The sequence below is a fragment of the Balaenoptera borealis genome (genome assembly GCF_965194805.1).
Source record: "Balaenoptera borealis genome assembly, chromosome: 6".
Taxonomy (NCBI): domain Eukaryota; kingdom Metazoa; phylum Chordata; class Mammalia; order Artiodactyla; family Balaenopteridae; genus Balaenoptera; species Balaenoptera borealis.
In genome coordinates, this window is record NC_138863.1 from 89543854 (window position 1) to 89570696 (window position 26843).

The following is a 26843-nucleotide window of genomic DNA, read 5'->3' on the forward strand; positions in this document are numbered from 1 at the left end:
TTCCTCTGATTTTTTCCTCTTTTCTATTTCCTTGCTTTCTCCTCGATTTTTATTTTGTTTTCCTTTATTTTGGATTTAACTTACATTTTCTCTTCTGCTTTCTTAAGGTGGAAGCTGAGGTCACTGATTTGTGACTTTTCTTAGTTTTCATCTTTTTTTCCATAGTAGTTTAGTGGTAAAATTTTACATATTACCATTAAAATTCTTGAGCTTTCTTTTGGTAAACAGTTAAGCTACCTGGAAAGAGTTTGATCCTTTCAGGATTTGCTGTTAACGTTTGAGAGACTGAAGTAGAACAGAGTTTAGGGTTAATTATTCCCCGCTGCTGAGCCAAGACCCTTCCAAGTACTCTACTCAGAGTCCCATGAATTAGAAAGATTTTAAGTCTGGTTGGCGTTAGCAAGTGTGATTCTTGGACCCACGTAAATTTTGGAAACTCTTCTCTCTAATCCTTTTGCGTGACTCTTTCACCAGATTGCAGTAACTCTCTCACATACATAGGCATGTGCTTAAAACTCCAGAAGGACCCTGTGCAGATATCCAGAGTCCTCTCTCTGTTGCCTTCTCCTCTCCAACACTCTGCCTTGTGAGAGCTAACCATATTACCCTCCCGTAACTCTCAGATATATCCACTCAGAGAGTTCCCTGGACTCTGTTGGGTTTCTTTGCACTGTGTTGCTACCTGGAATCTGTCTCAGGCTATAAACTGTGGAGGTTATGGGACTCAGGTGGTTTATTTCCTGTTACTCAGGAATCACTGTCCTTCCTTACCTGATATCCAATGTGTTGAAAAGCCTCCTTTTATTTATATATATATATATATATATATATATATATATATATATATATATATATATATTTTTTTTTTTTTTTTTTTAGTTGTTTTATTGAGAAGGAAAATCTGTACCCTTTTACTTCATCTTGGTCTGAGTGAAACTTTTTGGTCTTTGCTTTTAAACTTTTATTGCCAATACATGTATATCTGGTTAACTTATTCATGTTGTAAGCTTCCTAAAGGAATAACCTGGATCAGTTGAACTATATATTCTGTATATAGTTCTGAGAGCTTAGTGAGTGTTTACTGTATATCTAAAGATTTCTTAATAATGATAAATAAATGTTTAGTACTAATAGTCTCATATTGTTGTCATGATAATTTTGGTTTATAATGCTAAAAAGATACAACTGCTTAAACAAACTGAATGATTATTAAATAGAAATATACTGCAAAATATTAAGTAAACATTGCAAAAGCTAAGGATGGTTAAGACATTTAAAATGAACTATAAACACATTATGATAGTACATTTAGTGAAATGTATTTTAATCTGATTATTTCAATAATCAGAAATAATCTTAATCTCTCTTTTTTCTTTTGAGCAAAAATAGATGTGGATATCTTCGTTTAAAAAAATATGATATTTTGCTTTATTCCAGGTAATTGTCAAATCTGGGCCAGGGACTTTTCTCAGTTTGGCTGTGTATGACAATTATATCTTCTGGTCAGACTGGGGAAGAAGAGCTATCCTGCGTTCCAACAAGTACACGGGAGGAGATACAAAAATTCTTCGTTCTGATATTCCACATCAACCAATGGGTATCATAGCTGTTGCCAATGACACCAATAGCTGTAAGTTACAATATTTATTTGTAAGTTACAAATATATTTCTCAATTATATAATCTCTTGAAAAATGTATTTATGTTTTTAAGTAATAGTTGGATTTTGTTTTCTTACTGTTTCTGGGGCTAGTGTTCAGGCTTTGACTATCTAATATATTGAAATTATCTGAAAGTTTTATGGAAAATTTTGTAGTTCTTAATTTATCACCAGAGGAACAATTCATTTTTAATTATTTGCTTCTGGATTTCTATTTCATACTTACTCTTCATATTTTTGAACATTCAAATCATTTCCAAGAAAATAATACTTGTTGATAAACAAGCTTTGCATCTGGCCTTAAAATTTTTTTAATCACTGGAATACCTACAAAATTGCAGTCTGCAGTATGCATGTGGTTTCTAGAGCTACTAGTGCGTTTAATGACAAATATGTTAGAAAATGTAGAGATTTGTTACATATTTTTAATGTTCTTATCTTTTGGAATATTTAGATTTGTTTCAAAATCCCAAATCTTCCTTGTTCATGAGATATTTTTGAGAGATTGAGGCTGTCTAACAGTTTACTGTTAATCTATATTAACATAGACTAGGAATTCAATATAAAATGTCACCAGTAAAACCTGTTCATTGCAGGTGAACTTTCTCCATGTGCGTTACTGAATGGAGGTTGCCATGACCTGTGCCTTTTAACTCCTAACGGAAGAGTGAACTGTTCCTGCAGGGGGGATCGAATATTGCTGAATGACAACAGATGTGTGAGTAAGTAAAGAGGATTGAAATGTGATATAACTGCTCAAAATGGCACACATGAACCTTGAAATTGTTTGAGTATATTTATGAAGTTGTACTCTCTTCCAGTATTAGAGGCCTGGTTGTCTTGTCTCTCCATTCTAAAAAGAACTCAGTTTACCATGCTACCTATAGCACCATGTGATAGGTAATGATAACCCAAACAGTGAAAAATGTTATGTCCCCCTGATTCTGGGCTGGAAGGTGTTGGATTAGCTAGAGAAATACCTGCAAGCAATGATCATCTGAAAACTCGTGTTTATGACTTTGAGGATTCAGTCAATAGCGAAATTAATTATAGCTGAAATAAAGCAGTGTACAGGCAGTAGCTTAGTAGCTTTGTAGTAAACCCATTCACAGTCCATCAGACTATGTAAATGAGAAAGAATGGCTCACACAGCTTATTTGTAATCATTTCCAAACTGTTAATTAAAAATGTAACATTGCAGCCTCGCATGATGTTTATATCTCCCAAAGGCATTACAATCTTTAATTAGTACCATTACAGTAAATACTTATTAACAGCTAAGTTTCCAAAACTGTTTCCACTATAAATAAGGGTTCAAGTGTTCCAATACTGCCATGAAAAATTAGCCAGCAACATAAAAAGGGTTAATTTCTCTTTAATATTAAGACTATTCATGAGTAAGAAAGATGGGAGAAAAGCATCTTGGAAAATTGGAAATTGGTGAACTCACTCTTAGGATGTGTCAATTTTTGACATTTTTTTTTTCTCCTCATCTCATATATTTCATCTTAGAAAATCAATAAAGCTGGATATATCTACATTATAAAAATAAGTATCATAAGCTGTAAGTATTTTTCATCTTTAGTCTTCTTTTGGTCTTTATATACCAAGAGGATGTTCTCTTTTGCCTGTTCTTTATTTTAAATTTATTTATTTATTTGTTTATTTATGGCTGTGTTGGGTCTTCGTTTCTGTGCGAGGGCTTTCTCCAGTTGAGGCAAGTGGGGGCCACTCTTCATCGCAGTGCACGGGCCTCTCACTATCGCGGCCTCCCCCGTTGCGGAGCACAGGCTCCAGACGTGCAGGCTCAGCAATTGTGGCTTACGGGCCCAGGCGCTCCGCGGCATGTGGGATCCTCCGGGACCAGGGCACGAACCCGTGTCCCCCGCATTGGCAGGCAGACTCTCAACCACTGCGCCACCAGGGAAGTCCCTGTTCTTTATTTTAATATGAGCACTTTGTCATCGTTTTCTTTACTTTGAAAACTACTGCACATAATGCAAGAACATATACGTATTTTCTCACTTTGCAAATTGGTACCAAACCCAAAAGGGCATCTCTTAGCAAAAGAAGTAAAAGACTTTTATTTAAGAATATGCCGGGGGCTTCCCTGGTGGCGCAGTGGTTGAGAATCTGCCTGCCAATGCAGGGGACACGGGTTCGGGCCCTGGTCTGGGAAGATCCCACATGCCGCGGAGCGACTGGGCCCGTGAGCCACAATTACTGAGCCTGCGCGCCTGGAGCCTGTGCTCTGCAACAAGAGAGGCCGCAATAGTGAGAGGCCCGTGCACCGCGATGAAGAGTGGCCCCCGCTTGCCACAACTAGAGAAAACCCTCGCATAGAAGCGAAGACCCAACACAGCCATAAATAAATAAATAAATAAATAAGTAAGTAAGTAAGTAAGTAAGTAAATAAATAAATAAATAAATAAATAAATTAAAAAAAAAAAAGAAGAATATGCTGGGCTTCCCTGGTGGCGCAGTGGTTGAGAATCTGCCTGCTAATGCAGGGGACATGGGTTCGAGCCCTGGTCTGGGAGGATCCCACATGCCGCGGAGCAATTAGGCCCGTGAGCCACAAATACTGAGCCTGCGCGTCTGGAGCCTGTGCTCCGCAACAAGAGAGGCCACGATAGTGAGAGGCCCGCGCACCATGATGAAGAGTGGCCCCCGCTTGCCGTAACTAGAGGAAGCCCTCGCGCAGAAACGAAGACCCAACACAGCCAAAAAATAAATAAATAAATAAATAATAATTAAAGGTGCTAATAATTTAAAAAAAAAAAAAAAGAATATGCCAAAGAAAACAAGGGAATGATGTAATTGGTCAGAAGATAGCATATTTCAATAATTCGGGCCACAAATTCCCACATTTCTTCATCACCTAACACTTCCCTGAATTGCTCACGCAATTGCTTAAACTCTCTCTTTCATTTTGCCTTTGTGGTTTCCTCTTTAATGGTCTGGATCTGATGCTATCTGTAAGCCTGGAGTTTTAGCCATGCATTAGAATCACTCATGTTTCTTTCACAGGTCACTACAGGCCAGTAGGAAACCAATGCCTTTACTCAGAACAGCAAGGCTTATTTGTATACAGAGGATGCCTGTCATTGCTGAAAAATAGATTAGATACATTTGTCCCTACTAAGCCACCTGCTTCTCACTATTGATGAGAGGGAATGACTCAGACAGAAAACTATAGTTTGAAACAAGCATAGTTGTATTCACGTACAACTGTAGAGTGATATTGGATTCCTCAGAGCTGACAAATCTTTACAGAAGTATCTTGTATCCACTGTGCATTCATATTGAAATCCTGTGGTCCAGCAGAGAGATTGAAAAGTAACTCTTGGCTTCTTCTTGTCAAATCCATCTTTAGGAAATGAGGATGTTTCTGGCATATCTGTGTCGACCTCTGAATTAGTTCACCCAGAGCAGTTTATGAATGTTAATGGCAGCATTACAGGGGTGAAGGACCATTTACTAACACCTACCTGAGGGCAAAGGAAGGAAAAACCATTTGTTGTCATAACTCTTGACAAAAAGATTAGGCAATTCCATTTTACACAACATTGCTAACCTTATTAAAACCCATAACAGAAATAAGAATAGCAAATATAATTAGATGAAGCAATTACCTTGTAAGAGAATTGAGGATAGCTGAACCACATTTTTTGTTTCTAGAAAGAGGCAGAAAATACTCAGTACTGTTTCTTCAAATGAACATACCTAAGCAAGAATTGTGCCCATACAATGTTTGTTTTTTCATGATAAACCATATTTATCATGAATAATTTTCATTTTTTCCTTAAAGGCACAATGATTATAAAAGCAAAATACGATATTTGCCATCATAACAATTAGCTTTCACTGGAAATGAGAAATTAAACAGGATATGTTTAAAATAGACAAAATAAGTTAGGAATTCTAATGGACTCTCAGTAAATGGATGAATTTTGTCCAGTTCATGATCTAAGGTGATTGTGTGCAGTAATGTCAGCACTCTTCTTAAAGACAATAATTCTTTAAAGTTAATGATATTTTTAGATTCTTAATTCCTTGTTGCTTCCTCTAAAATGGCATTCTACCTTAGCTACTGACCAGTGAAGTTTAGACTGCACCAAGAAAAATAAAATTACCTTTAGAGAGGGATGCTATCATTTAAAGAGTTAAATTATAAATCTTTAATAGGTAGATAAGATAGATATTCTAGTAAAATGAGTTAAATTCTAGGATAATAAAGAAATAAAACACTGGAAACTTCAAACAGTATTTGTGGCTGTTTAATTGATTATTCCTGAAATAAATCCTAAAAACTGATTGTAAATGATAAAATTAAGCTGTGTTACCTGCATTAGTAGAAATAAATGAATTCTAATTACCTCCAACATAATTAATATGACTGACTTTCACTGTACAATTTTTCAACAAGCAATGGAATGAGTACATGCAAGCGAATAGCACGTAATACAACCAAAACATTGCATCCCAAAAGTTTGCTAGTAAATCTATTATTTAACAATAAAAATAAGTCTGTTTTCCCCAAGAGAGGTCTTTCTAAGACAAGGGTAACATACTGGCACTCCAGGGATGAAACCTAACTGTAGAAAAGCTTTTTGTCTTCATGGCTGTTGCCCGGTACTCACAAGTTGGGCAAACCACATAAAAACTCAGGCTTTTAATGTCTTATAAAAATCCTGACATTTAGAAGTGGGACAATATGGCAGTGGTCCACTGGAGCCCATAAGCATCTGGTGCACATGCTTTCCAGTTTATCATTGTCCTCCACCAGCACTTCCTACAGATTCCCATGCATTTCAAGGAGTAGGTACTGATCATGGGTAGCAGGAAGAGAGGGTCTGCTCCCTGGTACTTCTCACCATGGATAGAGCAAGAGGCTAATGAAAGTAATTTCAGCAATTCCAGTACTTCTGATTGATAGAAACTGCTACAGAGATTTCTTCAGCAGGTAGTTGGGGAGGAAGACCAGTTGGAGGTGAGATTTGAGATGAATAAATTCAAGCATTCAAAGATAAGAACTCTATATACTGGAAAATTTCAATGTATTGAAGAATATATGAGATTTCAATAAGAAAATACAAAAACACTCTCAGTATGTACAGAGCTTATTTAACTGGCTCTTTTTAAAAATTTATTTTTAACATACACTGTTAAGCAAGATTCATAAATATAGTCCCCCAGATTTAAACCCCTCCTTCTCTCCACACATGTACAGTCACCAAATAATTAACAAAGTACACAAACAGGCATAAAAGAAAAATAAAGTCAGGCAATTCCCAAAAATTTGCAAAGGAAGGTTGAAGACAACACAATAAAAAGTGTCCCTCTTAATTTTTTTGTAAAGAAATGCCATAAACCACTGTCCTTTATTAATTTTATATTTAGATAAATTTTAGTTTATTTTTATAATTAAGATTAAGTGAAACAATTGTTATGACATCAAAAATGTTTGTTATTGTATAAAACGTTGGCTTTTTTCCTTTCAGCTAAAAATTCTTCCTGCAATATTTATTCAGAGTTTGAGTGTGGAAATGGAGAATGTATTGATTACCAGCTCACCTGTGACGGCGTTCCTCATTGTAAGGATAAATCAGATGAAAAACTGCTCTACTGTGGTGAGTTTCCAATGTATGATTTACTCATTTCAGAATGTAATTCTTTTTATAGTTTTTGGTGTGATTGTCTCCATTTGGTTTATGTGTATGATTTCCTTAATGCCTCTCATTAGCATGTAGATCTAAGGCAAATGATTTGGCTTTGTTCTTATTCAAATGGGGCACCATATTTCCTACCCAAAACACATGATATTCATTGAAGAATTTCCTCATGGTTTTCCATGCATGAAGTATAAATTTAAATACAGCAGGAGCCTGTCGTTTGAGCTGCTTCATTATTCATCATTAGCAAAATGTGTTAGGCTTACATTCCTAAAAATATGTCAGAAATATCAGTTATTGGGTAGATATTGCAGGTTTACTCTGCAGCAAAAGTCCACCATCAGTCAATAGCATGTTGTTGTGTTGATATCAAAGTCTTATTCATTCTATTTTTGCCTCCAGGATTGTCCCAGAGCTAGTGTCCTTAGGTACAAAGGCTGATTGCTTTAGCCATGGTCCCCATTAAGTATAGAATTCCACCATCTGTGCCTCTGTAGGTGACACCAAGTGGTAGTCAACCTTTCCTTCTCCCTTGGAAGTAGAGACTGGCTTTTGGACCCTAGTAAGCAACTGTTATTTGCCCTCACTGCAACAATATTTTTCCTGAAAGTCTGTGTCTATGCAATCATTAATAGTTATTATAGAATTGATCCAGATTATTTCTAAATTAGTCTGATTTATTTTTGTGCTGTAATACAATAGTACTGGTATTATATGCTCTGCAGAATTTAGGAATCTATATCTGGAATTGCTATATTTGGCTTCCATTTTTCTCCTTTGTTTTCTTATATTAGAGAAAGTTAAAACAAGAGGAGGATGGATTTTGGGAAATTTATGTCACTCTTTTACATTGCAGAATAAACACCCTTGGTTAAAATGACAGTCAAATGTAATTTGTCCATAATTTGTATGTAACTGAACTCTTAGGGAATTTACCTCAAATGACATGTTTGCTTGAATCACCAGCTGTATCCTGTACACCATGAAAATATTAAAGCATATAAAAATGTAATAATAATCAACTTACAAATTCACATTATTATTAATTGGCTTGAGAATATATTTCACATTATTTTTATCTTCTTAGAAGTCAGGTAATATTTGTGTGAGAAGGGGTTAGCAAACTTTTTCTGTAAAACGTCAACTTGTATTATAGGTTTTGTGGGCCATATATACTCCTGTCACATATTCTATTTTTTTAACAATCCTTTAAAACTGTAAAAATCATTCTTAGCTTCAGAGCTATATAAAAACAGGCTGATAGGCTGCATTTGGCCTGCAGGCTATAGTTTGACAATCTCAGGTATAGATTCCAGAGTTTAGAATCGCACTTGAGGTTAAATCTTTGTTCCCAGATGTACTAGTGTGTGACTAGCGTGAACAAGGGTACTGACTTCTCTATGTTTTAGTTTCTCACTACCAAGCAAATCTAGATGGGGTGATGGTTGGGAGCATTAAATAAACAAATGTACATTTACATATGCTCAATATAGAGCCTGGCACAAAATTACTTTTCAGTAAATGACAGCTATTATTATTGTGAGTGGTACCTTCTGCCCCAAATCAGAAAATGTCAGGAGACTCTCATTAAGATAAATAGAATTCAGAGGCAATTATTATTCTGCTTAGAAAATTTGGATAGACATTTTAAGATGATTTCTAAGAGAAATTTATGGATAAGTAGGTGACTCTTGGATTCTCTGATTCAGGGATACATGTTTCGACACTTTTTTCCTTGTTTTAAAATCCTTGTGGGGTACAAAGGAGAGAGGGGATAGGTGTTGGTGTGTCTTTATTACGTTGGAGGTAGAGATTCATTTCTTCAGACTTAAGTATGTGATACATGTTTATTTCTACGCTAGCTTACAGAAATGCCAGAAACAATAATGTGAGTATAGTTTGACGAGGTCTCCGAGTATGAATCACTGAGGTTAAAACAGTCAGAAAGGTTTTTTACTGCATGAACTACTTGATAACGCACAGATATTCTAACCCAGAACTTGGATGCCACACAGCACTTGTTTTATAGATCCACAATCCGGTTATTGTGAATGAGATCTCATCTGTGATCTTCTTTTTGTAAAAATAGTTCTATAAGCCCTCCAAGTATGTGTTTTTACTTTTCTGTGTAAGAAAACAGAAGCTGTCGAAGAGGTTTCAAGCCCTGCTACAATCGTCGTTGTGTTCCTCACAGCAAGTTATGTGATGGTGGAAACGACTGTGGAGACAACTCTGATGAATTAGACTGTAAAGGTAAACACATATTGTATCAGCCTCGGAATATTATCATGCCAAGTGTTTCCTAAACTCTTCCAAAGTGTGTTCCTGAGAGCACTATGGTTTCCCCCTTTTGATACATAACAACAATTAGCATCTATGGACCATACTTTGGTAAATGCTGTTGGAGGAGAGTTACTAGAGTCAACTGAAAAGTATGACTATATTTTCTGTTTCTATCTCTTTCTTTGCTCACTTCAAAATTCTTTCTCACCTTTTCAGTTCAACCACCCTATTTATGGGACATTTCTACCAGAATGTATAATACTGAATCTACTGCTCCAAAATGTTCCCCTTCATTCCTTAATTCTCTCTCCTACCCATGCTCTCATCATTTTCCTACTTATTGGACAGGAAACCTTGGTACTATCCTTGGTTCCTCCTTCCACCATGTTTTATCACCCACATGTCCAATCATCAACAAATCTTGCAATTCTTTGAGATATATTCCCCTTCAATCTACTTTGAGCCTGGATTAACAAAGTAGCCCTTTTATTGGTCTCCCTGTTTTTACTCTTTCCAGTAGATCTGAATCTTTAGTCATGCTAAAACAATTTAACATTTTACCATAGTAACTACTGTGACACATCAGCAACCAGACTACCTGGGATAGAACCCCAGCCCCACCACTAACTGCATGACTTTGGATAAGGTACTTAACCAACCCATGGCTCAGTTTCCCAAACTGTAAGAAAAAAAGACAATAGTTAAAAAAGTATATCAGTATTAGAATAGAACTTGACATATAGTAAATGCTATGTAAACATTTACTTTTTTATCACTTCCCAGATAAAGCATCCCAATGTTTGCAGAATAAGTGACAAGTTTTTAGTCTGACATTTAAGGTCTCCTAAAACCTGGACCCAACAGATCTTTCCAAACCAATTTACCTTTAAAAATCTTTCCATCCATTGAAATACTTTATTGGAAAATTCATTAAAGACTGAGACAAAATATTTGTAAGTTCTGTGTGCGCCCTCAAGTAGTTCAAACTCTAAGTGAAAGATAGTCATTTAAACAGGTGAAGATGAATATAAGGTGCTATGATTGCACTATTAAGAACACAGTTTTATTTTGTTTTTTTGGGCTTGGAAGTATCCTGAAAGGTTTCATAGACTAGATTAAATTTAAGCTGAGTCTTAAAGTATAAATAAGGTAGAATGATCAAAATAGAAGAGAATTTCAAGTAGAAGGACCAATAATGAAAACTGCAAGTAATTTGATATGGTTAGAGCCAGATTGCATATTGGGGAGTGGTGAAAAAAATGAGGCAAGTTAGAAGAAAGAACCAGGAAATGAAGATTATTTTTTGGTGCCATGTTAAAGAACATGACCTTTATCTTGCAGTCAACAGAAAGTTTAAAAAAAGGGGAAAAAAAAACCTATGATTTTTAGAATGAAAACTCTAATACTGAGATCAGAAGGACAAAACAGTAGCCTATTACAGCAGCCAAAGCTAAGAATAAAGAGGAGAGAGACAGATATAACAGCATTTTAAAAGGTAGCATAACAAGTCTTTTGTGGTAATAAACATGGAGGAAGCATGGGAATAGAGGAGATACGTGTGTGTGTGTGTGTGTGTGTGTGTGTTTTGTATGCTTTTAAAATATTATTTGTTTTCATTAATTTTTAAATTTATTTTTGTGTGCCTTTTGTTTGTGTGAGATGGGGATAAGATAATAAGAATAGTCCACATTCTGAGGTTGGAGCACCTGTAGACATTCAGATGGAACTGTTTGAAAGGTATATAGGTAAATATAGATCTGGAGCTCAGGTAGTAGGTTTAGACCAGAAGTATTGATTTTGGACTTCTTAAACAGAGAGAGCTCAAAGGATGTATGGTGTAATAGTTGTTTTAAGGGAGTGCATCAGAATGACCTGTTCAAAATGAAAGATACTAATATAAAAAGGAAAAGTACACCACAGGATTAATAAAAAGAGCTTCACAAGAAATGATTTTTTCAAGAAAGGAGGAAAAGTTCACGTTATAGAGAAGGCAAGAGGGCATGCATAGACTGGAGTGTCCACTGTAATTGGCAAATAGAAGATAATCTCTTGCTTGCCTTCAAGAGAGTCAGTTCAGTGCAATGGCAAGGAAAAGCCAGATCACATTGGATTGAAACAGAATATGAATGGTGAAAGAGTAAAGACAGTGAATACAGATTATTCTTTAAAAAGGTTAATGGTAAAGAAAAGATGTGTGAAGTACAGTTGTAACGAGAAGGCTATAAAAAGTTGAGGAAGAGGGCAGAATGTGTACAAATTATTTTGTAGCTGATAAAGGACTGAGAAGTTACTCTGCTGTCTTAGACTATATATGACCTTGGCTTGAGTAGCTTACTATCTAACACTTGAGTAGCTTACTATCTAAGTTGACACTGTAGTTTAGGAAGAGCCAAGTACATTTGAAAATTAAGTCAACTATTGTTTCATATTATTTATAAAATATTAAAAATGATAAAATGTAGTAAGATACGGGAGTAAGTAGAGGGAAATGGATAAGCATTTGGAAGAAGGGAGGAAAGGAAACTAGAAGTAGACCAGAAAATGGGTATGTTCTATTAGTTATTTGTAAGCAGGAAAGGAGAATATAATGAAAACTTTAAGCTAGGATAAAAATAAAAATATCAAGCTAGAATGTGAAGAAACTGAATAATAAATACAGAAAGTAGATTTTAAAACAAAATTCATAAAAAGAGCTACGGAAATGTAATCAGTTACTGTGGGTTTTCTTGGAAAACGGTTTTTTTGAAAAGCAGTAAATAAGTTAGTGTGTTTGGGTTTATGAAATATAGTACATGGTATGTGTTTATTAAACTCTTATGTGGCTGGTTGAAGCCGTCAGTCTTCCAAAAGTGTAGATAGGTTTCATTCTGCCTACTGATATCAGTATCAGCTGCTGAATAACAATAAAATAACTCAAAATGTTATTTCCCCTTTTTTTAATCTAAACTCTCGATTTCTGTGTTATAACCATCTCAGCCATATAGTTGGGGACAGAACTACTCTGAGAATCAAGTTTCTGTCAAAACTTTTCTTTTGTGATAATAGTAAAGAGATCATGACAATTGGATATCTTATGAAACAACAACAAAATCTTATGCCTTGAATTTCTTCCTATCTAATGCAGTACATTTGAAACTGCAAATGCTCAAGCACACGCTATATTACATACTAAAAATTAATAAATTTGAGTAAACGGACTAGCTTCCTTAGGATAAACCAATGGGTAGCTTTTTAGGTGAAAGGTTACTTATTACACTTGCATCTTTTAGATTTGATTTTTCTCTCATATTAAGGTTGTTCACATGGTATCCTTGTAGGGCACATTTCATGCTATAGAGGAAAGACTTACGTGGGTCCTTTTTCCATAAGCCAGTTTCTTATAAAGCATTAATTCAGATGTGCGTCCGTCAAACACATGGACACTTACAGCACTTAAAAGATAATGAAGGAAAAGGAACATGAACAGGCTCAGGAAGAATGAAAAATGAATGATTTCTCCAAGCCTTTTCTTCCAGTCACTCCTTCTTTGTTTCTATAGTTAGTGCAACATAGGGATGCAGTGCTTTGTTGTATGTATATATGCACACACACACAAACCACGTGTTATTGTTGAATGTAAATAAAGTAAAATATAACACAATTTAAACAGTACACTAAAAATGTCAATAAATACAGAGAGATTTTGATAGGCTGTGGAGAGAGGCTATGGTGGAATCATCCGTAAATTATTTGAGGTACTATTACAGTTTTGTTTGTTTAATTTAGATGTTAATAGTAATTAACATTACTCTTTTTTAATGCCACAAGTCCAAGAATCTATTTACGGAGTGGAAATGGATATTGCAAGGAGTTATTTTTGGTTTCTTATCCTTTGGAAGCAAAGCAAAACCCCAAATACTCATCAATCTTTTATTACTGCCCCTTTGTAGCAATTCCTTTCATGACTGAGAGCTTTAGACATCAAGCTAGCTGGTGAGGATCTAAGGAGTTGTTCAGAAAGTTTGTCATTCTGTATTCCTCTTCTGGTTGTGTCAGAGTTTGAGTGAATAGATTTGTAGAGAGTGCATAATATCCCTCCTTCGCTCCCTGTTGAGATGAATATACTCCCTTTGAGAAGCACATGAACTTCCTTGGGCCATCTGAACACCTTTAGGTGTACTGGAGAGCTAAGTACTTCTGAGGTGACCTAGAGGAGAGGAAACTGGTGAGTTTTTCTTTCTTTTTTTCCCAAATTCATAGCAAAACTTTGAAGATTCCACAAACAACAAGCTAAAGGAAAAGGATAAGCGTGCCTGCAGAGGAAATCATCATTCCTTCCGGGTTCGCATATCCTTAGAGCCTAAGCAGTGAATTCAATAAAAGATGTGGTTTGAAAGTAAACAGAAGAGATATGACAGCACATTTCATGTATTTTTTCCTTGTCACCTTCCCTTTGCTACAGGCTGGGTAGGAGAGTTGGAAAAGAAAACGTTGAGTTAGGTTATTTACAAGGAACATCCTAAGAACTAGGGAAAGACTAATCGATTTTATATCTTTCCTACCTGATTAAATATTTTAACTGATATGGAGAAAATAAGGTGGATTAAATAGGAAAATTAAGAAAGTATATGAGGGAAAGAATGGTTTTACTTTCTCTCTTGCTGCTACTTTTGAGCTACCATTCCTGTCAGATCTTCCTTTGTCGTATCTCGTTGCTATTCCTGGTGTGGCTGTGGTATATTTCCACTCACATTTTGTAGGTGTACTTTTTCCTTTGTACTATCTGGAGGGAAGAGTCTAGTATTTCCCACTCAGGTTACCTTTATTTGGACTACGTAATTTTCTGTTCTCTTTTTTCCAGGACTTTTAGCCTGAAGAAAAGTTGTCAGAAAGCTTTCATATTCACTTGGCAAATTAGAGATCCCATCAACTTTCTCCCTCAAGACCCACCCTAAGGGTGAAACACATTTCAATACTTGACTGACCAAAACAACATGAGAAAGGAACATGGTTGAGGGACTACAGAGGTAGAGGTTTTGGCAGAAGAAGCATTTGCTTACTTATGAAGTGACATTGTCACTGTTCCCATGGGTTTCTCCTGTTCCAGGACTCTCTTTCCTTGTCTACAAATGCTGGAGACATTAATCCCCACAACCACCTTGCTCCTGCTGCTTATGGAATTGTGCAACCACTTAATATGTCCAATTCCATTGCCACTTATCACCCTATTTAACCCTCTAGTGGTTCCCAAACTCTGTATCAAGTCATGGAATCTATAGAGATAGGATTAGGAGTACAGGGACAATCGGTTCCTATTTGCACATCTCACCCACTCTAATAGGCTGCCCTTGCCCTCCTCACCAAGATTCAGTAGCCTTATTTTTGTTCTCCTGACCCCCTACCTCATTTTTCCCCTTGCCTTTCTCTTAAATACTATTTCCTAACCACTCTTCTCAACTTTAAAGTTACAGTTTCTTTTCGTCTGGTTAGAGTTCCTCTGTTTCTTTTTTTATTCCTAGAATTCCATCCAAGACTGTTTTCTACTTGCTCCACATTTCCACTCTTCTTTTTTTTTTTTTTATAAATTTATTTTATTTATTTATTTTTGGGTGTGTTGGGTCTTCGTTTCTGTGCGAGGGCTTTCTCCAGTTGCGGCGAGTGGGGGCCACTCTTCATCGCGGTGCGCGGGCCTCTCACTATCCCAGCCTCTCTTGTTGCAGAGCACAGGCTCCAGACGCGCAGGCTCAGTAGTTGTGGCTCACGGGCCCAGTCGCTCCGCGGCATGTGGGATCTTCCCAGACCAGGGCTCGAACCCGTGTCCCCTGCATTGGCAGGCAGACTCTCAACTACTGCGCCACCAGGGAAGCCCCTCCACTCTTCTTATAAGCCATTCTTTACACTTACTTCCACCTGAGCCCCCAACACCATTTTTGAAACTCCATTACTGTGAAATCCCTGAACCTCCAGTCCTCTTAACAGTCTGACATGCCATCTCCATGTTCATGGAGTCATAATTTGCCTCTTCACTTTATCTGCCACCAATACCCACCCAGATGGACTCCCTGCCATGTACACAGAAGATTCTCTATGGAAGTTTGGAGGGAGATGGAGATGGTGGAATGGGTTGTGATTGCCCCCATTGCTTCAGAATTAAGATTTCTGGTATCCCAAACTCTAACTGCAAGTATTAGATAACGCACGTCAAGTAGCTTAGAGATAAATCTTTGTAGACTTGTTTAGGAATATTACCACTATCTAGAATATTGTTTCACAGAGAAATGAATTCTGTCTTCTAAATAACGGGATTATAAGGAATCTTTTGGAACACAACCTCTTAAAAGGAGACTGCTGATAGCAAAGTCAGAAACAAAATGTATATGCTTGTCATGATAATCTTCTATGTTATATATTCCATTTATTGTTTCCACTGAAAAATATTGAATGTGAAATGTAATAGAAAAGAATATGGAAGAGATTTTGCTTTATTTAGGCATAAAAGAAAAATATCTATTTTTTTCCTGTTTGGAGCAGTGTATTTATCTCTACTTATAATGGCATTATCTGTTTCAAATGATGTTATTTTTAATGAAGAAAACAGTGAAGCAATTATAATTGCAAATTGTAAATAAAACATTTATTCTAATCATCATTTAAACACAAATAAGGATACAATTGCAAGATACAATTAAATGTAATAATAGCAGTGCATTATGAAATACAAATGACATACACACCCTTGAATAAAATTTGCATATTTTAAGATAGCATTTTAACCATTTACAATTGATATAATTTATATTTGTAATTAAATAGGCTCTTTAAAATATCAACCCTAGTAAAAGTGGCATAATCAAAAAGCCCTTCAGGTTGTACATTAACATAATCAACCTGTGGAAATTTGAATTTGGAATAAAAATCTCACCTAAGTTAATCTAACACACAAAACAAGCCATGCACCTGTTCACAACATATTGCTGAAAACCATTATATGGTAATGAATGTGTAAGCAAAGTAAAAAGGAATATATGATGAAGAATAAGCTATTCTGTACAAAGAATATGTAATGATGGTAGCATATCAAAACTGATTTTCATCTAAGCATAGTAGGGATTTTGAAAGCCATACTTTCCAACAACAGAGGCAAGTCATACCACATTTATATGTTTCTTGGCATGAGGAATCCATATTTCCTATACCAAATGTTAGTAATATGGCCATGTGAAAGAGGATAACTTAGCATGATGACTTTCTAGCAGTGCTGAACTATTCCCTCTTTGAGTAAATAAAGGAAATACTCAGTGGTTTCTCTCTCTCAATCTCTGACTCTGTCTGTGTGTCTGTCTTTTTATCATAGCAGGGAATGTTTCACTTCTTCTTAGCAAACAGAGCGGGATTTCTGTGTATGCACTCAATCAGGCATTTGCTTAGTGTCATACCTTGTATTTTGAAGTTGGAAGGAGAGAGAAGTTTCAGCAACATTTAATTTTTTTGTTGTTGTTGGTTTAGTGCTGATATGGTATGATAGGGAAAACAAGGCACGGTCCCTGCTTACAATTTAATGGGGGGAGAGATACATAAACAGGCCATTGCAATGCAGTATTATAAGTACTACAATGTAGGGAAGAACAGCGTGACAGGGGAAGATGTATGAGGCATCTAACCCAAGCTTGTTTTTGGGGGTTATGGGTCAAGTTTGACTGCCCAGAGTTAAAAAGGCAAAACCAAACAAAATTGTAAGAATTAAAGTACTCAAAATGTTAAGCAAAGAGTCATTTTCTATCTTGTCTATCCATTTGTTTATTTACCTGTTTTTCTAGTTTCAACCTGTGCCACTGTTGAGTTCCGCTGTGCAGATGGGACGTGCATTCCAAGATCAGCACAATGCAACCAGAACCTAGATTGTGCAGATGCTTCAGATGAAAAGAACTGCAGTAAGATATTCCATTACATTTTGTTTGTTCATGCCTGTGCACCTTTGGCATTACATTGAACAGTGTCTAACTCTTCACTGAACCTTGTCCAGAATTGATATGTAATTAACCCTTGTTGTGTAGGATAATTGCATATTTACTTCTTCAAATGAGGTTAACTTTTCTTGTTTCTATGACCTACATAGAAGGCTCATAATCTTTGCAGATGAGATGTTTTTCATTTTTCTGTTTACCTCCTTATAGATAATACAGACTGTACATATTTCTATAAGCTTGGAGTGAAAACCACAGGATTCATAAGATGTAATTCTACCTCACTGTGTGTTCTGCCAGCCTGGATATGCGATGGGTCTAACGACTGTGGAGACTATTCAGATGAATTAAAATGCCCAGGTAATTCTAGAAGACAAAACAGTCTGTGCCTTGAAGATTTAGGGGCTGGTTGTATAGCATAAACTTATTAATTTTCATTCTTGATACTCTGGCTAAGATTAAAACAAATATTGTAGACTAAATTAAAAATAATCACCTGTGCTAGACATGCCACTTTATATATTTTTTTTTAAACATCTTTATTGAAGTATAATTGCCTTACAATGGTGTGCTAGCTTCTGCTTTATAACAAAGTGAATCAGTTATACACATACAATATGTTCCCATATCTCTTCCCTCTTGCATCTCCCTCCCTCCCACCCTCCCCATCCCACCCCTCTAGGTGGTCACAAAGCACCGAGCTGATCTCCCTGTGCTATGTGGCTGCTTCCCACTAGCTATCTATCCCACATTTGGTAGTGTATATATGTCCATGACACTCTCTTACTCTGTCACATCTCAACCCACCCCCTCCCCATATCCTCAAGTCCATTCTCTAGTAGGTCTGTGTCTCTATTCCCGTCTTGCCACTGGGTTCTTCATGGCCTTTATTTTTTTTTTTTTTCCTTAGGTTCCATATATATGTGTTAGCATACTGTATTTGTTTTTCTCTTTCTGACTTACTTCACTCTGTATGACAGACTCTAACTCCATCCACCTCGTTACAAATACCTCCATTTCATTTCTTTTTATGGCTGAGTAATATTCCATTGTATATATGTGCCACATCTTCTTTATCCATTCATCTGTTGATGGACATTTAGGTTGCTTCCATGTCCTGGCTATTGTAAATAGAGCTGCAATGAACATTTTGGTACATGAGTCTTTTTGAACTATGGTTTTCTCAGGGTATATGCCCAGTAGTGGGATTGCTGGGTCGTATGGTAGTTCTATTTTTAGTTTTTTAAGGAACCTCCATACTGTTCTCCATAGTGGCTGTATCAATTTACATTCCCACCAACAGTGCAAGAGTGTTCCCTTTTCTCCACACCCTCTCCAGCATTTATTGTTTCTAGATTTTTTGATGATGGCCATTCTGACCGGTGTGAGATGATATCTCATTGTAGTTTTGATTTGCATTTCTCTAATGATTAATGATGTTGAGCATTCTTTCATGTGTCTGTTGGCAATCTGTATATCTTCTTTGGAGAAATGTCTATTTAGGTCTTCTGCCCATTTTTGGATTGGGTTGTTCGTTTTTTTGTTATTGAGCTGCATGTGCTGCTTCTAAATCTTGGAGATTAATCCTTTGTCAGTTGCTTCATTTGCAAATATTTTCTCCCATTCTGAGGGTTGTCTTTTGGTCTTGTTTATGGTTTCCTTTGCTGTGCAAAAGCTTTTAAGTTTCATTAGGTCCCATTTGTTTATTTGTGTTCTTATTTCCATTTCTCTGGGAGCTGGGTCAAAAAGAATCTTGCTGTGATGTATGTAACAGAGTGTTCTGCCTATGTTTTCCTCTAAGAGTTTGATAGTGTCTGCCCTTACACTTAGGTCTTTAATCCATTTTGAGTTTATTTTTGTGCATGGTGTCAGGGAGTGTTCTAATTTCATACTTTTACATGTACCTGTCCAATTTTCCCAGCACCACTTATTGAAGAGGCTGTCTTTTCTCCACTGTATATGCTTGCCTCCTTTATCAAAGATAAGGTGACCATATGTGTGTGGGTTTATCTCTGGGCTTTCTATCCTGTTCCATTGATCTATATTTCTGTTTTTGTGCCAGTACCAAACTCTCTTGATTACTTTAGCTTTGTAATATACTCTGAAGTCAGGGAGCCTGATTCCCCCCGCTCCTTTTTTCGTTCTCAAGATTGCTTTGGCTATTCGGGGTCTTTTGTGTTTCCATAAAAATTGTGAAATTTTTTGTTCTAGTTCTGTGAAAAATGCCAGTGGTAGTTTGATAGGGATTGCATTGAATCTGTAGATTGCTTTGGGTAGTAGAGTCATTTTCACAATGTTGATTCTTCCAATCCAGGAACATGGTATATCTCTCCATCTATTTGTATCATCTTTAATTTCTTTCATCAGTGTCTTATAATTTTCTGCATACAGGTCTTTTGTCTCCTTAGGTAGGTTTATTCCCAGATATTTTATTCTTTTTGTTGCAATGGTAAATGGGAGTGTTTTCCTAATTTCACTTTCAGATTTTTCATCGTTAGTGTATAGGAATGCAAGAGATTTCTGTGCATTAATTTTGTATCCTGCTACTTTACCAAATTCATTGATTAGCTCTAGGAGTTTTCTGGTAGCATCTTTAGGATTCTCTATGTATAGTATCATGTCATCTGCAAATAGTGACAGCTTTACTTCTTCTTTTCCGATTTGGATTCCTTTTATTTCTTTGTCTTCTCTGATTGCCGTGGCTAAAACTTCCAAAACTATGTTGAATAATAGTGGTGAGAGTGGGCAACCTTGTCTTGTTCCTGATCTTAGTGGAAATGGTTTCAGTTTTTCACCATTGAGGACAATGTTGGCTGTGGGTTTGTCATATATGGCCTTTATTATGTTGAGGAAAGTTCCCTCTATGCCTACTTTCTGCAGGGCTTTTATCATAAATGGGTGTTGAATTTTGTCAAAAGCTTTCTCTGCATCTATTGAGATGATCATATGGTTTTTCTCCTTCAATTTGTTAATATGGTGTATTACATTGATTGATTTGCGTATATTGAAGAATCCTTGCATTCCTGGGATAAACCCCACTTGATCATGGTGTATGATCCTTTTAATGTGCTGTTGGATTCTGTTTGCTAGTATTTTGTTGAGGATTTTTGCATCTATGTTCATCAGTGATATTGGCCTGTAGTTTTCTTTCTTTGTGACATCTTTGTCTGGTTTTGGTATCAGGGTGATGGTGGCCTCGTAGAATGAGTTTGGGAGTGTTCCTCCCTCTGCAATATTTTGGAAGAGTTTGAGAAGGATAGGTGTTAGCTCTTCTCTAAATGTTTGATAGAATTCGCCTGTGAAGCCATCTGGTCCTGGGCTTTTGTTTGTTGGAAGGTTTTTAATCACAGTTTCAATTTCAGTGCTTGTGATTGGTCTGTTCATATTTTCTATTTCTTCCTGGTTCAGTCTCGGCAGTTTGTGCATTTCTAAGAATCTGTCCATTTCTTCCAGGTTGTCCATTTTATTGGCATAGAGTTGCTTGTAGTAATCTCTCATGATCTTTTGTATTTCTGCAGTGTCAGTGGTTACTTCTCCTTTTTCATTTCTAATTCTATTGATCTGAGTCTTCTCCCTTTTTCTCTTAATGAGTCTGGCTAATGGTTTATCAATTTTGTTTATCTTCTCAAAGAACCAGCTTTTAGTTTCATTGATTTTTGCTATTGTTTCCTTCATTTCTTTTTCATTTATTTCTGACCTGATCTTTATGATTTCCTTCCTTCTGCTAGCTTTGGGGTTTTTTTGTTCTTCTTTCTCTAATTGCTTTAGGTGCAAGGTTAGGTTGTTTATTCGAGATGTTTCCTGTTTCTTGAGGTAGGCTTGTATTGCTATAAACTTCCCTCTTAGCACTGCTTTTGCTGCGTCCCATAGGTTTCGGGTCATCGTATCGCCATTGTCATTTGTTTCTAGGTATTTTTTGATTTCCCCTTTGATTTCTTCAGTGATCACTTCGTTATTAAGTAGTGTATTGTGTATCCTCCATGTGTTTGTATTTTTTACAGATCTTTTCCTGTAATTGATATCTAGTCTCATAGCGTTGTGGTCGGAAAAGATACTTGATACGATTTCAATTTTCTTAAATTTACCAAGGCTTGATTTGTGACCCAAGATATGATCTATCCTGGAGAATGTTCCATGAGCACTTGAGAAAAATGTGTATTCTGTTGTTTTTGGGTGGAATGTCCTATAAATATCAATTAAGTCCATCTTGTTTAATGTATCATTTAAAGCTTGTGTTTCCTTATTTATTTTCATTTTGGATGATCTGTCCATTGGTGAAAGTGGGGTGTTAAAGTCCCCTACTATGATTGTGTTGCTGTCGATTTCCCCTTTTATGGCTGTTAGTATTTGCCTTCTGTATTGAGGTGCTCCTATGTTGGGTGCATAAATATGTACAATTGTTATACCTTCCTCTTGGATCGATCCCTTGATCATTATATAGTGACCTTCTTTGTCTCTTGTAATAGTCTTTATTTTAAAGTCTATTTTGTCTGATATGAGAATTGCTACTCCAGCTTTCTTTTGATTTCCATTTGCATGGAATATCTTTTTCCATCCCCTCACTTTCAGTCTGTCTGTGTCTCTAGGTCTGAAGTGGGTCTCTTGTAGACAGCATATATATGGGTCTTGTTTTTGTATCCATTCAGCCAGCCTGTGTCTTTTGGTGGGAGCATTTAATCCATTTACATTCAAGGTAATTATCGATATGTATGTTCCTATTCCCATTTTCTTAAATGTTTTGGGTTTGTTATTGTAGGTGTTTTCCTTCTCTTGTGTTTCTTGCCTAGAGAAGTTCCGTTAGCATTTGTTGTAAAGCTGGTTTGGTGGTGCTGAACTCTCTCAGCTTTTGCTTGTCTGTAAAGGTTTTAATTTCTCCATCGAATCTGAATGAGATCCTTGCTGGGTAGAGTAATCTTGGTTGTAGGTTTTTCTCCTTCATCACTTGAAGTATATCCTGCCACTCCCTTCTGGCTTGCAGAGTTTCTGCTGAAAGATCAGATGTTAACCTTATGGGGATTCCCTTGTGTGTTATTTGTTGTTTTTCCCTTGCTGCCTTTAATATGTTTTCCTTATATTTAATTTTTGACAGTTTGATTAATATGTGTCTTGGCGTGTTTCTCCTTGGGTTTATCCTGTATGGGACTCTCTGTGCTTCCAGGACTTGATTAACTATTTCCTTTCCCATATTAGGGAAGTTTTCAACTATAATCTCTTCAAATATTTTCTCAGTCCCTTTCTTTTTCTCTTCTTCTTCTGGGACCCCTATAACTCGAATGTTGGTGCGCTTAATGTTGTCCCAGAGGTCTCTGAGACTGTCCTCAGTTCTTTTCATTCTTTTTTCTTTATCCTGCTCTGTAGTAGTTATTTCCACCATTTTATCTTCCAGGTCACTTATCCATTCTTCTGCCTCAGTTATTCTGCTATTGATCCCATCTAGAGTATTTTTAATTTCATTTATTGTGTTTTTCATCGTTGCTTGGTTCCTCTTTAGTTCTTCTACGTCCTTGTTAAATGTTTCTTGCATTTTGTCTATTCTATTTCCAAGATTTTGGATCATCCTTACTATCATTATTCTGAATTCTTTTTCAGGTAGACTACCTATTTCCTCTTCATTTGTTAAGTCTGGCGTGTTTTGACCCTGCTCCTTCATCTGCTGTGTGTTTTTCTGTCGTCTCATTTTGCTTATCTTACTGTGTTTGGGGTCTCCTTTTCACAGGCTGCAGGTTTGTAGTTCCCGTTGTTTTTGATATCTGTCCCCAGTGGCTAAGGTTGGTTCAGTGGGTTGTGTAGGCTTCCTGGTGGAGGGAACTAGTGCCTGAGCTCTGGTGGATGAGGCTGGATCTTGTGTTTCTGGTGGGCACGACCACGTCTGGTGGTGTATTTTGGGGTGTCTGCGGCCTTATGATTTTAGGCAGCCTCTCTGCTAATGGATGGGGCTGTGTTCCTGTCTTGCTAGATGTTTGGCATAGGGTGTCCAGCACTGTAGCTTGCTGGTTGTTGAGTGAAGCTGGGTCTTGATGTTGAGATGGAGATCTCTGAGAGATTTTTGCCGTTTGGTATTACGTGGAGCTGGGAGGTCTCTTGTGGACCAGTATCCTGAAGTTGGCTCTCCCACCTCAGAGGCACGGCCCTGATGCCTGGCTGGAGCACCAAGAGCCTTTCGTCCACATGGCTCAGAGTAAAAGGGAGAAAAAATAGAAAGAAAGAAAGAAAGAGGCTATAATATAGTGAAGTAAAATAAAGCTATTATAAAGCAAAGCTATACAGACAAAATCTCACCCAGAAGCATATACATATACACTCACAAAAAAAAAGGAAAAGGGGAAAAATTAGTATATCCTGCTCCCAAAGTCCACCTACTGAATTTGGGATGATTCGTTGTCTATTCAGGTATTCAACAGATGCAGGCACATCAAGTTGTTTGTAGAGTTTTAATCCGCTGCTTCTGAGGCTGCTGGGAGAGACTTCCCCTTCTCTTCTCTGTTCGCACAGCTCCTGGGATTCAGCTTTGGATTTGGACCCGCCTCTGCGTGTAGGTCGCCTGAGGGCGTCTATTCCCCACCCAGACAGGACGGGGTTAAAGGAGCAGCTGCTTCGGGGGCTCTGGCTCACCCACGCCGCGGGGAGGGAGGGGTACAGAGGAGGCGGGGCGAGCCTGCGGCATCAGAGGCCAGCGTGACGTTGCAGCAGCCTGAGGCGCGCCGTGTGTTCTCCCGGGGAAGTTGTCCCCGGATCACAGGACCCTGGCAGTGGCGGGCTGCACAGGCTACCGGGAGGGGCAGTGTGGAGAGTGACCTGTGCTCGCACACAGGCTTTTTGGAGGCGGCAGCAGCAGCCCCAGCGTCTCACGCCCGTCTCTGGGGTCCGCGCTGATAACCGCGGCTCGCGCCTGTCTCTGGATTCTGCGCTGTTAGCCGCGGCTCGCACCCCCCTCTGGGGTCCACGCTGATAGCCGCGGCTCGCACCAGTCTCTGGAGTTCGTTTAGGCGGCGCTCTGAATCCCCTCTCCTTGCGCACCGCGAAACAAAGAGGCAAGAAAAAATCTCTTGCCTCTTCGGCAGCTGCAGACTTTTTCCTGGTCTCCCTCCCAGCCAGCTGTGGTGCGCTAACCCCTTCAGGCTGTGTTCACGCCGCCAGCCCCAGTCCTCTCCCTGCGATCCGACCTGACCGAAGCCTAGCCTCAGCTCCCAGCCCCGCCCGCCCCGGCGGGTGAGCAGACAAGCCTCTCGGGCTGGTGAGCGCTGCTCGGCGCCAAGCCTCTGTGCGGGAGTCTCTCCGTTTTTTCCTCTGCGCCCCTGTTGCTGTGGGATCCGCGCTGATAGCCACGGCTCGCGCCCGTTTCTGGAGTTCGTTTAGGCAGCGCTCTGAATCCCCTCTCCTCGCGCACCAGGAAACAAAGAGGGAAGAAAAAGTCTCTTGCCTCTTCGGCAGCTCCAGACCTTTTCCCGGACTCCCTCCCGGCTAGCTGTGGTGCACTAACCCCTTCAGGCTGTGTTCACGCCGCCAGCCCCAGTCCTCTCCCTGCGATCCGACCGAAGCCCGAGCCTCAGCTCCCAGCCCCGCCCGCCCCGGCGGGTGAGCAGACAAGCCTCTCGGGCTGGTGAGTGCTGGTCGGCACCGCTCCTCCGTGCGGGAACCTCTCCGCTTTGCCCTCCGCACCCCTGTGGCTGCGCTCTCCTCCGTGGCTCCGAAGCTTCCCCCCCTGCCACCTGCAGTCTCTGCCCGAGAAGGGGCTTCCTAGTGCGTGGAAATCTTTCCTCGTTCACAGCTCCCTCCCACTGGTGCAGGTGCCGTCCCTATTCTTTTGTCTCTGTTATTTCTTTTTTCTTTTGCCCTACCCAAGTATGGGGGGAGTTTCTTGCCTTTTTGGAGGTCGGATGTTTTCTGCCAGCGTTCAGTGGGTGTTCTGTAGGAGCAGTTCCACGTGTAGATGTATTTCTACTGTATCTGTGGGAAGGAAGGTGATCTCCGCATCTTACTCTTCCGCCATCTTCTCTCCTCCCTCTATATTTTTTAATGACTTATGGAATGATACTTGAGAAATCTGTTCTATGTTTGGATCAATTTCCTTTTTCGTGTTCAGTTCCTCATTAATCCTTTTAAAGTTGGTGATTACATCTTAAAATGTGTAATCTATAAGGTTTTCACAGAAGTAGTATATACTGAGAGAAAACTATCTATAGACTAAAGGGAGGGAGACTGTGTTTCTCACCACTGGCTTTACTGCTGTTATTATACAGCTTGTATTGTCAAGTTAGGCTATTTGATGCAGTTTACACAATCTTTTGGCATACTAGTATGGGTAACGTAATAGTTATCATTACTGGATCAATGTCAGACTGGTATATTTATATATATTAGCCATCTTTACCTACACAAGCACTGAAAAGTGTCCTCTGCATTCTTAGGAGAATGCCTTCTATGAGAAGGTCATGAACCTATTTCTTTCTAACTATTTAAGGAAACGAATTTTAAAAATATATAATAATACCAGAAAGAAAGATGTTAAATTACTATAACTGAGAGTAGATATGCTTGTAGTATACTATTACATGTGTTCTCCTGCTCCTGTTTCCTTCTCCTGACCCTGCTGCTACAATCACTTTTTTCCATGCTTAGTAGATGTGTAATAATTTTTTGAAACATTTTAAGAAATTATATTTGTAGGTATTCCACACACAAGTGTATACAATACACACACACACACAATCTACTCTAAAGAATTGATATTCTTAATGGTGCATAATCAATCAATTAACTGGGAAATAGCAGATTCCTTTTTCTTCTTTTCGCCACTGCTCATCAGTGTGTGATACTCTGTGATGTTCCTTTTGAGTTTGAAAAGACTCGCTGTATCCTAGGAGGCACTGGCTCACTGCAAATCTACATCTTTTCTTTTTTTTTAAACTTTATTCTTCATTATATAAAACATTAAATAAATATAGAAAATTGCTTTAGACTCGTGGAAACTGGGTGTTTAGATTCTTATTCCAATGTTTCTTTTGCAACAATTCTTTATCTCATTATGGCTATAGTCAAATTTTTAATTATTTTGAAGGCAGTATAACTAGGTATCTATTAAGCTTGTAAATATATATTTTTTTACTTTATTGTAGTCTTTATATATTTCTAGGATTAATAAATGATTTTGAAAGCTAACTTTCATCATTAGTAGAGAATAGTGATTATATTGGGGAAGTAGGAAAGGGGCATTAATATAGACTTATGAAACAGGTGGGCAGACAAACAGGAAGCCAGTAAAAGGTCGGTCTAAATATCTTAC

At 37.9% G+C, this 26843-nt stretch overlaps 1 protein-coding gene across 1 annotated transcript in view; it reads left to right on the forward strand.

Moving 5' to 3' along the window:
* The window catches only part of LRP1B (LDL receptor related protein 1B), a 1905856-nt gene that overhangs the window by 1596163 nt on the left and 282850 nt on the right, over positions 1 to 26843 (forward strand). Inside the window, exons 45-50 of the mRNA XM_082395829.1 lie at positions 1438 to 1630; positions 2256 to 2381; positions 7164 to 7292; positions 9468 to 9587; positions 17414 to 17527; positions 17771 to 17920. Of these exons, the coding sequence (XP_082251955.1) occupies positions 1438 to 1630; positions 2256 to 2381; positions 7164 to 7292; positions 9468 to 9587; positions 17414 to 17527; positions 17771 to 17920 (832 nt within the window). The remainder of the gene's footprint in view (positions 1 to 1437; positions 1631 to 2255; positions 2382 to 7163; positions 7293 to 9467; positions 9588 to 17413; positions 17528 to 17770; positions 17921 to 26843) is intronic.